This window comes from Marmota marmota, unplaced genomic scaffold (assembly GCF_001458135.2).
Source record: "Marmota marmota marmota unplaced genomic scaffold, marMar, whole genome shotgun sequence".
In the NCBI taxonomy this organism is placed as follows: domain Eukaryota; kingdom Metazoa; phylum Chordata; class Mammalia; order Rodentia; family Sciuridae; genus Marmota; species Marmota marmota.
Window position 1 is genome coordinate 21,059,646 of NW_025999960.1, and position 15,194 is coordinate 21,074,839.

Genomic DNA, 15,194 nt, shown 5'->3' on the forward strand with positions numbered 1-15,194 from the left:
AAGAAGTTTTTGTAAAAAAACAAGGGACACTATAAAAAGCAACTCAGTAAAATCTTGAAATTCATAAATATCTTTACTAAATATTCTTGTTCTCTAATAATTTCTTAAAATGTCACATTATACTTAATTTGAAATTTTTTCTGGTCCATTTCTTTCACTTCCACACCCAAGGACATCCGACATATTGTTTACCAAGTTATTTAAAAGTTTGACAAAGTTTTCCAATACAGAATTTTCTTTTGAAATGACATGTATTTATTTAAAATATACTCTATGATGTAGTAAATAGTTTTAATTCTGTTTATATCACCACATTGTACTTCAGATGGAATTTCTCTCATGTTTTCAAGGTGAATATTAATGATGTCATAATGTATTTAGTTCTACATGTTCTGTATCTTGATCCATTAGATTCAGTCCCTATAGGTAATGTGTTCTATAGCATTGTATCTTTAAATGTACAGATTTGTGAAATTTAAAGGGCATCACTTTCATTTTCTCTGTAAATTGAGTTCCTTGTTTAATATACAAATATAAATTTAAGTTTCATTATAATTATGTTAACATATGATTATCAACTCAACAATTAAACTTTTGTCTTGAGTTATTAGTTAGACTAGTATAACTTACAAAGTAAAATACACAATGAATTTAAATATTTATAAAATAAAAAACATTATACTGATTTTAAAACATTTCAAAGAATTCTTAGTCCTTACCTCACAACTATTTGCTAATATCTGGAAATCAAAGGATTCTAATATAAGAAATTAAAATGTTATACTGGGGTTGTGGCTCAGTGGGAGCACACTTGCCTAGCATATGTGAGGCACTGGGTTTGATTCTCAGAACTACCTACAAATAAATAAAATAAGGGTCCATGAACAACTAAAAAATATATTATATTTAAAAAAGAAATTAAAATGTTAATGTCTCTCTGAGACATTAGGAATTCTTATGATTTATAGATGAACACATGGCTTTGAATTAAATGTTTCTGGTAGCTTTTTGAATTAAATATTTCCAAGAAACTTTCACATATGTATTACATACATTTTTTAAAAATAAGTCCACTAAAATATGGTTCAGCAATTGAAAAATTTCATTCTTGTTCTTATGCAGTCGTAAGCAAGAGAGAATAAAATAAGAAAATAGGTTATCACAATGTAATTTTATAAGTTTTATGTCTATATGAGGAATATATTGTATATATATTTTAGATTAATTTTTATACTTATTTGGACAAAATACCTTTTTTATATTTATTTATTTTTATGTAGTGCTGAGGATCAAACCCAGTGCCTCGCATGCACTAAACAAGTGCTCTACTACTGACAATTCCAGCCTCTATAATGTATATATTTAAAAATATATTGAAATATAAATAATAACAGTTAACTCACAACATTAACAATTTATATAATTTTACCAATAAGAAAGATAAAATAATTGTTATTTTTATTTCTTGTACCAGGATAATAGCCATGATATGGATTACATATATGTATATGTGTGTGTGTGTGTGTGTGTGTATCTCAAAGCCTTAGATAAATAGACATGCCTCTTATAGCTAAGATTGTCTCTTTTAGGGGGCGGGGGTCAGTACCAATGGTTGAACTTAGGAACACTCAAACAATGAGCCACATCCCCAGACCTGACCTATTTTGTATTTTATTTAGAGACAGGGTCTCATTAATTTGCTTAGTGCCTCAAAGTTGTTGAGGCTGGCTTTGAACCATCAATCTTCTTTCATCAGCTTCCTGATGACAGACATAACAGGTGTGCACCACTGCACCTGGCTAACATTCTCTTAATACTTAAAATTGTCAGAAATTGCTAACCACATTACATTATCATGTCTTTGCAAACTCTTGTGGTGTTTGTAGCAATAGTTTTACCAGTGGCTAATGAGTTATCAAAGCTGTCACAGAAATAGTGTGAGTGGTTAAATACTTTTAAACTGAACTGCCATGTCAAAACAAAAGCTGTGCTTCTGATCAAACTCAGTAAAAAAAAAAAAAAAAGAAGAGAAAGAAAAAAGAAAAAAAAATTTTTTTCTTAAGTACAGTTTGGTCTGTTCAACTGTAACAAAAAAAGGAAAAAGTTAATTGTCTGTTTATTTATTTACATAATCCATAGAATTACTGAGTTTTAATTTGGTGAATTCTTATTAAGTGAAATTAAATGATATACTTTATTATCACCCAATAAATTATAAGAAATATGGCATATGTTTTTCCTTATAAACATGTGGAGGAGTATTTGTTGAATTTTGAGTTATCATATTTGTTCTTAAATTACCTTCAACAAAATTTTAAGAAAATTAGACACACTAAATTTTCAAAGCCCACACTAAAATTTTGAAATTATTTTTTTATTGTAAGATTAATGTCACGGAAACTCAAATCAGAACCACAGTGAGCTCTCACTTCACTCCAATAAGAATGGCTACTATCGATTTTGATAAATATTGGTGAGGATTGGGAAAAAATGTGAGTGTTCACACATGGATGGTGAGAAAGCAAATTAATGTATTATTTAGGGAAAATGGTGTTTCCTCAAAAATTAGAAATATAAATTCATATGATCCACGATCCCACTACTAGTTATATATCCAGAGGCATCTGCATTTCCATTTTTGTTGTAGCAGTATTCACAATAGTCAAGAAATGGAAAGAATCTGTCAACTGACAAGAATAAAAAAAAAATGTGGTTCTTAATGACTATTCTTTAGGCAAAGAAAAAAAAATAAATTCCATTGTTTGCAAAAACATGGGTAGAACTGGAGATCATTATATTCAGTGAAATAAACTAGAAGCAGAAAAAAGTAATGCATGATCTCACTCATGTTATATATATATATATATATATATATATATATAATTTCATAGAAGGTGAGTTGAATGGTAGATGGTAGTTACAGAGGCAAGAATTGGGAGAATAGGAACAACAGGGAAATGTTGACCAAGATATACTAAATTACAGTTAAATAGGAGCAAAACTCTGATGTGCTATAGCACAGCAGGGTGACTACAAATAACAATAATGTACTGTGTATATAAAAAATTAGAATGGAATGTTTTGAATATTTTCATCATAAATGATACGGGTTAAAGAAGATTTCTATGTTTAACCAATTTAAACTTTACACAATGTACACATGTGTCAACAGATTCCATGGCACTCTATTATCATGTATAATGTTTATGTTTTACATATGTTTTAAAATGAATTTACTTTTAAAAATAAAATACAAGGAAACTTTCATTTTTCTGGGAAAGTTTATCTTGTCTTCATTTCTGAAAGACAACTTTACTGGGTCCAATATTACTGGTGGACAGGAGTTTTTTGTTGCTGTTTTTATGTTTTTTTTTTTCCAGCTCTTTGCATTCATAATTCCACTTCACCTTCTAAGATTTCAGCTGAAAGGTCTTCTATAGGTGTACTTAATCTCACTTACACTTTATTTGCTTCTTTTCTTTTGCTGCTTTTAAGATATTCTCTTTTTCTTTCATCTTTGATAGTTTGATTACAATACGTTTTTATTTGAATTGATCATTATTGGTTACCTTTGCCCCCCTTCCCTGAATATTCTCAAGGTTTGTAATGTTTTCCATTATCATTTCTGAAATAATCTTTCTACCAATTTATCTTTCACTACTATCTTTTGAATACTAACAACTTAGACATTTTCTTCATTTTTATCACCGTTTCATAAATTCTATGAACTTTTAAAAAAATTTTTTTTAGTTTCTTCTTCTAACACATTTCTTCTCTCAAATATATTTATTTGAAAATTATCTTCTCTCTTGTTTCAGTTTCAGACAGATTCTTTTTTTGATCAATTTTGATATTACTGCTCCATATTGCATTTTTATTGTATTTTCAATATTTATTTGGTTTTCCTGTTATTTCAATCTCTATGTTAAATTTACCTAATATATTTCTGAACTGTTTCTCTGTATTTTCTTGATTTTCACTGAGCTTCCTTGAAAAAGCTATTTTGAATTCTTTGTTATGTAGTTTATACATCTCTCTTTAGAGCCATAGATGCCTTATGCCTTATTTTATTCATGCTTCCTCAATTGTTCTTAATTCTTCTGGTCATGCATTGATGTCAACTTGTTGAAAATGTATGCATTTGTTCCAGTCTTTTCAGTATCACTTTGTTAAAGGACATCTTTTAAAAATAAGTTTATTCAGATTTTCTGAGTAGACCACCTGGTGTATTCCCTAAGCCCATAAACACTGCAGCCATTGCCACAGGATTGCCACAGCTGGCAACGTGGGCTGTAATCCTGTGGCCTTCTAATCTTGGGCTGACAAGAGTAGCTCAACACTGGAATGTAATTCTGTGACCATTGAGCTGGCACAGTGCTGGGGGAACCTGAAGCCCACAACTAGTGTGATCTTTCATCCATGAGATTTGTCCAAAACCCAAGTCCACTGCACTTGGCTTGTGGTTTTGAGAACCAGAAAGTGAGTGAATCTCAATGAATTTATTTGTGCCTTTTGTTCCAGAGTGAATCTAGAAGCTCAAGTCCATAGGTCCAATCTTAAGCCAGTAGTCTACCTGTGCTATGTTTATTGTGGTAGGTCTCGAATTGAATCTAAGGCCAATTCCTGTGTTCATTTACCTCTCTTTTTCCCATGTAGTTGGTGTCGCTCTCCACACTGTGTAGCCTGGGGTTGGGGAGAGGTGACAAAGATAATAAAAACCATGCATCATATCCTCTTCGATGTGTCAAATTTTATTCTTACACTTCAACCGAGTTCTGTTGATATTTACCTGGTTGCCTTGGCTGTTGTTAAGCTAATTGCATATGAGTATAGCTGTACAAATAATAAAGCAATGATGGATAGAGAATCCTATACCACCATCTTGCTCTGCCATTCACAAAATTCCAATCCCCTTTCAAAGCAATGGTGGGATCTGGTAGCTGAACTATGTTTCCTTGGCTTAATATCTAGTCACTGATCATCCCCAGAGCACCTTGGAGACAAGTGGGCATGTTATTAAAAAGTGTCTCATTAGATTTTGGGTAGATGTGCTAACAGATCAGTCAAAATTAAAAGTGAGGGCTGGGGCTGGGATTGTGGCTCAGCAGTAGAGCGCTCGCCTAGCATGGGCGGGAGCCAGGTCTGATCCTCAGCACTACATAAAAAAAAAAAAGAAAAGAAAGGCATTGTGTTGTGTCCATCTACATCTAAAAAATAAATGTTAAAAAAAGGTGAGGGCTGGGGTTGTGGCTCAGTGGTAGAGCACTCGCCTCGGTGTGTGAGGTACTGGTTTGTATTCTCAGCACCACATATAAGTAAATGAATAAACTAAAGATCCATAAACAACTAAAGAAAAAAATTAAAAGTGAAATATTAGGAGGTCAGGAGAAAATCTATAGGTGTAAGAGAAACAAAAATAAAGAAATAAATATAGAAAATTAAAATGAGCATGTGGTTGAGGAATAAGAGAGGCAGCCCATTCACCACTTAAGATTGTGAGAAAATATTTTAAAGAAGCATATATAGTAGGATATTTACATAAAATCCTATGCTTTGTCTAATAGAGATTCATTTTATTTTTCCACTAAAAATATTAATAAGGTTACACTGCTGACAAATACACAGATGATGGGGATTAGATATTTATCTACATTCTTCTTCAAGCATTTATATGAATAAACGTTGCCTCATATAGTTTTTATTCTGTTTAGAAAAATGAGATAAGCAAAATGTTTAGTCAATTTCAATGCCTGATAATTAATAAATCTCAAACAACGATTGCTATATTTATTACTGTTGAAGGGTTAGGGAGAAAAAATAATCCCTATTTGCATTTAAAAACTGAGGGCATGGAATGCAGTGTTCATAAGTAGGAAATAGTTTTTATTATTTCTCCATAAATATGTTGAGTCAGTCATTTCAATACGTAGCTTTTTTTTAATGTGTGTCAGTTATCAAATCAACAGAACTCAATGCCATTGCATTTTTCTTTAAGTTCACTAGTGGCTTACTCATCTTTTCTTATTTTCTCTCCTCTGTCCTACTTCCAGATACTCTCATGTTCCAATCCATCAGAGATAACACTTCTGAAATTTAATACACATATGCCTTGTGTATTTGTTATATATGAAAAATAAGAAGAAACTGCTAAATAGAAAATGTTTGTTGCATCTATACTTATGTATGGTTTGTGAGTATTATAATTTTCTAGTTATAAAATTCATATCTATTGTTCATAGAACAATTTTATAAGTTTAGATATTTAATACCAACTATTTATTTTCTTGTATCACAACTATTTTTGCAATAAGAGGATGTCATATGCATAACTATAAGCAACAGTTCAATTAAAGTATATGATACAATAAAGGAAAGTAAATGCAACTTTTAGCAAATATTGGTATAACATTAGTTACGGGCATAAGAAGGCTCTCCCTAAATGTAAATGAGGATAGAGGGATAACACTCATCATAGATCCTTAACACTGGCCATTTCAGAAAACACTTAAGTCAGACTAGAAACTCAAGTAGCATTTTCCACCATCTCCCTGTATTATTGTAAGGAAGATTTGACCAGGTTGTCAAAATTCAAGGGATGCAAATATGCTAACATTCCTGAAAACAGGCCCAGAATTTCTCAAAGAAAATAATATAACTTCAAACAGCAATAGGAAAATCAAATTCTAAATCACACTTTTGTATACCCAATATCACATGTTATTTATATACATGCCTTATTAACATCAATACATTTTATACTTTCTTATCAATGTTAATAAAAAAAAACACAATGCAACGATTCATCTGTATTTTTAAATAATGACTCTCCTTGGCACTCTTCATTTACTAAACGAATTCCCAAGGTTATAAGAGACAGATAAAAATAAGTCCAACTACACTAGTATAACATACATAGATTGAAATAGTTTTTATTTTATATTGTACAAATCAACCTTTTCAGGAAAATGTAACAATCTCTGATGTCTATGAAAAATATTACATGCATGTAGGATTATAGGTTTACAAAATATTTATTTAAAACAGTTGTGTAAAGGCAAAGAAAAAGTTTTTAATAAGTATTTTGTATTGTATGGAAAGGGACAAATGGAAGAGTACTTTAGCCAGCATAAACTTAACTCTGTTTACACATGGATCTTGTGAGAGACAGAAACATAGGATTAATTGTAATATTATAAAATGTTCCAAGAAGTTTACTTTTAAAAGAACTACTCATCTTATTGATCAAATATTACTGGTCTCTAATTAAAGTGAATGAAATTTCAGAGGTCCATGAAAAGCTTAAATCACCCCATTTGTTTTGAGAGTACAAAGGAAATCAAAGAAGTTGCTGAACCCATTGACCAGTTGTGAAATATGACTATTTAAGAAACCCAGGTGGTAGCATTTCAGAATTAATCATCAAGAACAGAAAGTAAGCTAGTTATTCTTCAATTATTTAATTTTTAATATTACAAGGGTTCTAAATCTACAATTGTATGTGCAAAGTGTATTTTGAAATGTATAAATGAAATGGAATATATATTATTTTAGAGAATTACAAATTTACTTGTTATTTATTATTGGGAATACCATCAATGGGATCCCAAGACAGCACAGCAACAGACTTGGATTTCCCTTTTTATTATTTTTTTCCCTATGTTTAAATGCTATGCTGTGATGGAGATAGGATTTAAACAGGGCATTCTCTAACTGAAAGAATATCTTCTTCCCAGTAAATGCTATTTTGAACATCCAATTGTTCATTTGCTACAGCCATATTGTGAAAATGATTGAATCATGCATTTCATGAATTAAAATACTTCTAGGCAATGATTGAAAGGAGTATCCTTTTCTTGTCCTTTTAGTCCTTTTACTAGAAAAATAAATGAGTCAAGGAGGGTAATTGCATTAGCCAGACTGTACAGTTGGAAATTTAAGAAAGGATGCTAACACATTTCCATGAATAAACTTGTAGTTTCTAAAGTGAGGTGATTATTACAGTGACTGGCTGTTAAACCTGTGAAAGTTGCCTAAGCTACAGGGGACTGAGTTTCTCAAAATATAACATCTGAAAGTAAACCTAAATAAACTTTGAAGACTTTCAAACTCTTATTTCAATTGTGCTGTATTCTAGATTAGTTTTGTAATATTGAGGAAAGAAAAACATCAATTACAATAGTTTCATGTATTTTATAAAATAAACATTTTTGTAATAAATAAAAACTGAATTTTAAAGAAATATTGCAAGAAATAGCTTCAATTTCAATATTATCACTGTAATCTTTTGTACATGGCCTGTAATAGTGAGTTTTCAATGCAGAGAGATCAATATTTGACTTAGGTAATACACAATATTTGGATGTGAGATACAATGGAAATGGGAGAGGGATACTGGTGAGGACAATGTTTCTTTTTATTTTACATAAAACTCATCTTTATGAATCTTTTTAAAGGGTTTTGTCCTATCTTTAATCTCATGCTAATATTTTTACATTATAGGGGAACATACATTTTATGTTCTAACCAAGTGGAAAAAAGGATTGGCAATGAAAAGCCACACTGTACCCACAGAATTCATTCAAGTAGGGCTATCAGGTGACCCAGAGCTTCAGGTTGTGATATTTCTCTTTTTAATTATCACATATATATTGAGTGTTGCTGGAAATCTGACAATCATCACTCTCACTTTGGTGGACTGCCATCCTATGTATTTCTTCCTCAGGAACTTCTCTGTATTAGAAATCACCTTTACAACTTTCTGTATCCCTAGATTCCTGGGCACAATTATTATTAAGGACAAAAGAATTTCATTTAATGACTGCATGTCTCAGTTGTTTTTCTCCATCTTCTTGGGTACAACTGAATTTTACCTTCTAAGGAACATGTCTTATGATCGCTATGTAGTCATCTGCAAACCCCTGCATTATACCACCATCATGAACAAGAGAGTTTGCATATTGCTTGTCTTTTGTGCTTGGCTGGCAGGATTCTTAAGCATCTTCCCACCAGTTATTCTTTTTCTCCAGTTAGATTACTGTGGCTCCAATGTCATTGATCACTTTGCTTGTGACTACTTCACTTTATTGAACTTATCCTGCTCAGACAAATGGCTCCTAGAAGTGATTGCACTTTACTCTGCAGTAGTGATTCTGCTTTTCACTTTGGCATTAATAATTCTATCCTACATTTTCATCATGAGGACAATATTGAAACTTTCTTCTGCCAGTCAGAGAAAAAAGGCATTTTCTACATGTTCTTCTCACATGATTGTCATTTCCATCTCTTATGGAAGTTGCTTATTCATTTATCTTAATCCCTCTGCAAAAGAAAGAGCATCATTATCCAAAGGAGTTGCTATTCTCAGTACGTCTGTTGCTCCCATGATGAATCCATTTATATACACTCTGAGGAATCAGCAAGTGAAACAAGCCTTTAAGGACACCATCCAGAAAGTGATGCTTCTCTCTAGTAAATGAAAGTATGATTAGTAATGATAGAAAAATAAGTTTGTTTTAGATGTTTTCTACTATGCATAACCTCTCAACTAGTGGGAATACTGCTTCTCTGAGAGTGATAGAGGACACCTACACAGCTGTTCTCCTGCAAAAATCACCAGTGCAGTACATCCATGAAGGGCTCTGGGCCTTAGCATTAGAGCAGGACTTCTGACTCCTGACACCCAACACCCAACTACTAGCCCACACAGAGTTTCCGAGAGCCTTAGCAGGATTACCACATCAGCACTGCCACAGAACTCCCAGATGCCACTCCACTCTCATGCAGGACAGTCAGCTGCTACCAACTCATAGGGATACCACTCCCCTGTGGACCTCATCTACCAATGTGGCAGCCTCCATCATATAAGTAGCTACTGCGATAGTCCCCTACACATGGTAGTCTGCCTGCACCAGGGGACATTCCACAAGCTCTGAAGACAGCTCTGAAGACTGCACACCAAGCTCATCTCTGAACATATTGCACACCACCATTGCCCAGCTCCCCCCACTGGACCAGACACTTGGCGCTGGAAGCAGCCCTCCTCCAACTTGGGTCACATTTCTCACCATCTTTGGTGGGGCAGCTCCCAAATTGGAACAGTAACAGACCAACACAAAACAGCTCTCAGAGGAGTGCACAGTGTTACCAGGGCACCACCCACAGGAGCCCCAGTGAGAGAGGCCCCTTAACTGGGAACCGCTAAGGGAGAGGGAGAGGGTGCAACAGTTTGGAGATTAACAGAGAGTCCAGGAACTGGGAAATCTTCAGGTAAGATAGGCAGAAAGAACAGGGTGCTCAAGTCATATGAGTGGACCCAAAAAAAGACCCTTGAGGTGCAGTCTCTCTCCAGGGACTGACAAGTGCCCCACCTCACTTCTAGGTGCCCTGCACCAAGACCAGCCTTCTCACCCTCGTTATCTTCAGCATCCTGAGGGCAGAGATACCAGCTAACAACAGACAATCCCACCTATTAAATGACAAGGAAAGCAGGAAAGATACTAATCTCCAACCAAAACAATTAACAATCCTGGTTTCTTCCTTTAAGATTTTTTTCCTCTTTTTCTTTACCCGCTCTATTCTCCCACCTCACACCCCCAGCATGTGTGAAACCAAGTACTTTGCATGAATTAGTATTTTGAGGACTGGGGCATCTGAATAGTATATTATACTTGTGTTGTATATGTCTTTTTCCCCCTCCAATTTTTACTATTTTAACATTCTTTATTTTTTAATACATATGTGTATTTGTTTTATGCACTCTACTCTCTTCCCACTTACTTGTTTACCCCAAATTACTTCCTGACTATTCTACTAAACCTACTCATTAGATTTTCCTTTCACACTTCCTAAGATATACTAACCTTATACCTTCACATCTTGCCTCCTCAGCATATCATTCTACTCCTCACCCCCCAGTTCATTGTCCACCATCAGAAACTATAAACCCTTTTACAAACCTACTGATTATGTTATAGATAATAATAGAATTAAACATTTCTGTTCATTGTGACCAAACTGTAAATGTCTTAATAGCAACAAATTGTTTATAGGTGGTGTATTGTTTATATTGGAATATGTTAACATTGTCCTTCCCAGCACAGGAGAGGTATTGGAACCCTATAAGCACTTTAAGTCTATAGGGTAAAAATAATAATAATAATAATAATAATAATAATAATAATAATGCCTTGAACCCACAGTGCTAGAAGGGAAGACACACAAGCAACATGAAAAGACCAAGAGAAGAAAGTGCCCCAACAAATCAAAATGCCACATTATTAGAATCCATGGCTAGCACAATGAAAGAAATGACAGAGAAGGAGTTTAGGATGTACATAATTGAAATATTCTGTGAATTAAAGGATGATATAAGAGAGAAAATACAGGCAGCAAAAGATCATTTTGACAAAGACCTACATAAACAAATACAGGAAGCAAATGATTACTTCATTAGGAGATAGAAGTCCTAAAAAAACACAAAAACCAGAAAGATTCCTTGGAGATCTGTGAATGGAACCACCATTTGAGCCAGCTATCCCTCTCTTCAGACTATACCCAAAGGACTTAAAAACAGCATGCTACAGGGACACAGCCACATCAATGTTTATAGCAGCACAATTCACAACAACTAAACTGTGAAGCCAACCTAGATGCCCTTCAGTGGATGAATGGATAAAAAAAATGTGGCATATATTTACTCAGCATTAAAAGATAATAAAATCATGGCATTTGCAGGTAAATGGATGGTATTGGATAAGATAATGTTAAGCAAAGTTAGCCAATCCCCAAAAAACAAATGCTGAATGTTTTATCTGATATAAGGAGGCTGACTCATAGTGGAGTAGGGAAGGGGAGCATGGGAGGAATAGAAGAATTCTAGAGAGGGGAAAGGGGTGGGAAGGAAAGGAAAAGGGCAGGGGATTAGCAAGGGCGGTGAAATGTGATGGACATCATTATCCAAAGTACATGTATGAAGACTCAAATTGGGTGTCAACATACTTTATATATAGACAGATATGAAAAATTGTAGTATATATGTGTAAAAGAATTGTAATGCAAAAAAGTACATGCATAAAGGCATGAATTGGTGTGAACATACTCTATATACAAAGATATGAAAAATTGTACACTATATGTGTAATAACAACTGTAATGGATTCCACTGTCACATATTTTTTAAAAAAATAAAATCAATAAAACAAAACAAAACAAAGACCCCAATAAATCAAATTAAATTAAAAGTTCAACTGAAAGTATCACCAACAGAGTAGACCACTTGGATGAAAGCACCTCAGACAAAAAAGACAAAATATATAATCTTGAAAAGTGTATAGCCCACACAGTGAAAATGGTAAGAAAACATGAGCAGAACATTTAAGAAATATGGGATAGCATAAAAAGACTGAATTTAAGAGTTATTGGGATAGAGAAAGGCATAGAATTTCAAACCAAAGGAATGAACAATCTATTCAATGAAATAATATCAGAAAACTTTTCAAACAAGAAGAATGAATTGGAAAACCAAATCCAAAAATCTTATAGGACACCAAATATACAAACTCACAACAGATCCACACCAAGGCACATTATAATGAAAAAATATATAAGGGAAATGGATGGCATTAGAAAAGATTATGCTAAGTGAAGTTAGCCAACCCCCCAAAAAAAACAAATGCTGAATTTCTTCTCTGATAAAGGGGGGTGACTTAAAATGGGGTTGGGAGGGAGAGCAAGGGAGGAAGATTACTCTAGATAGGGAATAGGGGTGGGAGGTAAAGGGAAGAAGAAGGGGAATAGCATGGATGGTGAAAGGAGACCCTCATCATTATACAAAATACATGTATGAAGATGTGAATTTGGTGTCACCATAACTTATATATTATCAGAGATATGATAAATTATGGTATAATTGTGTATTAAGAATCATAATGAAAAATTAAATAAAGAAAGAAAGAAAGAAAGAAAAATAAAACAAACAAACAAACAAAAAAAGCCCATGAGAAAAAGGAATCAGATTACATATAGGGGAAAACAATTAGGATAATGGCACTTTTAAACACACACTCAGAAAAGTAAAAGATCCTGAAAAAACATATATCAAGCTCTGAAAGAAAATGCCAACCAAGAATCCAGCAAAATTAAGCTTTAGATTCACTGATGAAATAAAAAGATTCCATGATAAACAAAAGTCAAAAGAACTTACAAATAGAAAACCTACACTACAAAACATACTTGGTAAAATATTCCATGAAGGGAAAAAAAAAGAACAATGAAATCAGTAGGGTAAAAATGATAACACTAAAGGAAAAACTAATCAAAGGAGAAACCAAGTCAAGTTAAATAACAAAAATAAACAAAAATGGCTGGGAATACAAATCATGTCTCAATAATAACCCTGACTGTTAATGGCCTAAACTCATCAACTAAAAGACATAGGCTAGCAGATTCGATTTTTTTAAAGGACTCAACTATATGCTGCCTCCAGGAGACTTATCTCATAGAAAAAGACATACACATACTGAATGTGCAAGGTTGGGAAAAATCATACCGCTCACATGGACTGTGGAAGAAAGCAGGTGTTTCTATCCTCATATCAAAAAGTAGACTTCAAGCCAAGGTTAATCAAAAGGGATAAAGATGGATATTACATACTGCTCAAGGGAACCATTCACCAAGACATAACAATTGTAAATATATATGCCCCAAACAATGGAGCATCTATGTTCATCAAATTCTTCTCAAGTTCAAAAGTCAAATTGACCAAAGCACAATAATCTTGTGTGGTTTTAACACACCTCTCTCAACATTGGATAGATCTTGCGAACAAAAGCTGAACTAAGAAAGTGTAGAACTCAATAATACAATCAACAACTTAGACTTAACTGACACATACAGAATATTTCATCCTTTAACACGCAAATATACTTTCTTCTCAGCAGCACATGAATCCTTCTGTAAAATATACCATATAGTATGCCACAAAGCAACTATTAGCAAATACAAAAAGTAGAGATACTACCCTGCATTTTATCAGACCATAATGGAATGAAATTAGAAATCAATGACAAAATAAAAAGTAAAAATTACTCCAACACCTGGAGACTAAATAATATGCTACTAAATGAACAATTAGTTGCAAAAGATATCAAGGAGGAGATTAAAAAATTCTTAGAGAAAAATGAGAACACTGACAAAACATATTGAAATCTCTGGGACACTATGAAGGTAGTATTAAGAGGAAAGTTCATTGCTACACAAATAACTCCTTGGAGTAGTTGAAGGCTCTGACAATTACATGCACCTTATTAAATATCAAAATTGTATAAATGCTCATAAATTTATCAGTCTTATTTAATATTGGCAAATGAATATAATCCGTTGAATTTTCATAAGTTTTCTTACATTAAAAGCATGGTATTCCACCCTTAATTCTTGATTATAGATCCTCTGCTAGTAGAATTTCTTTAAGTATTTTCTCTGGTCTTAGGAGACTTTCTATATAAATGTTCATCTTTTTATGTTCTCATGAACCCCTTCTGTACCTCTTGATGTCTTCCTTCCCACCCGCTCTCACATTGCTTCACACTTTAATCAGTAGCAAAAAAAGAGTGAGTCTTGGTATTATTATTATTCAAAAAATGTTTCATTAATAGCAAGTTTAAGAAAGAAATAGATAAACAATAAACTTAAAACAAGTTTAAAAACAGCATTCATACTTTTTCACCATATAAAAATAATGTGAAATATATTCATAAAATAAAGGTCTCCCATATCGGTAAGTAATTGAAATTCCTTCAACAGAAACCAAAACTTTTTTATTTAATGAGAAGGTAGTTTGTCACCTCAGGGTGTTTTGGAAAACTCCTGCTTATAATCACAAACTTTGAGGAGGTAAGAGTGACATTACTAGAGCAGGAGTAAAGTAGTTTGAAAGGAGGATAAAAGAAATCTTAGAAAAATATGTTTTCTTTAAATTGATATATCAAGGAAACATAGTTTCCTTTACCTGTCTTTTGTGTTAAACTTACTCAGTATAAGAAATTTGGATCAACTATGTAAGATTACTTTGCAATGTAAGTAATGTTGGGAAATACCTCTTGTAAGAGAACGATAAAACCTAAGTACTGTCCAGGCTGGCACAGGGCATAAAATAGAGAGCTGTGCCTGAAGGCAGCATTTGATTCAACAACAAACTC

The 15,194-nt window shown here is 33.2% G+C and overlaps 1 protein-coding gene across 1 annotated transcript; it reads left to right on the forward strand.

Moving 5' to 3' along the window:
• Positions 1-8,546: 8,546 nt before the first annotated feature.
• Positions 8,547-9,476, forward strand: LOC107148906 (olfactory receptor 6C3-like). The gene has a single exon (XM_015493631.1). The coding sequence runs from the start codon at positions 8,547-8,549 to the stop codon at positions 9,474-9,476; it is 930 nt and encodes a 309-aa protein (XP_015349117.1).
• Positions 9,477-15,194: the final 5,718 nt, after the last annotated feature.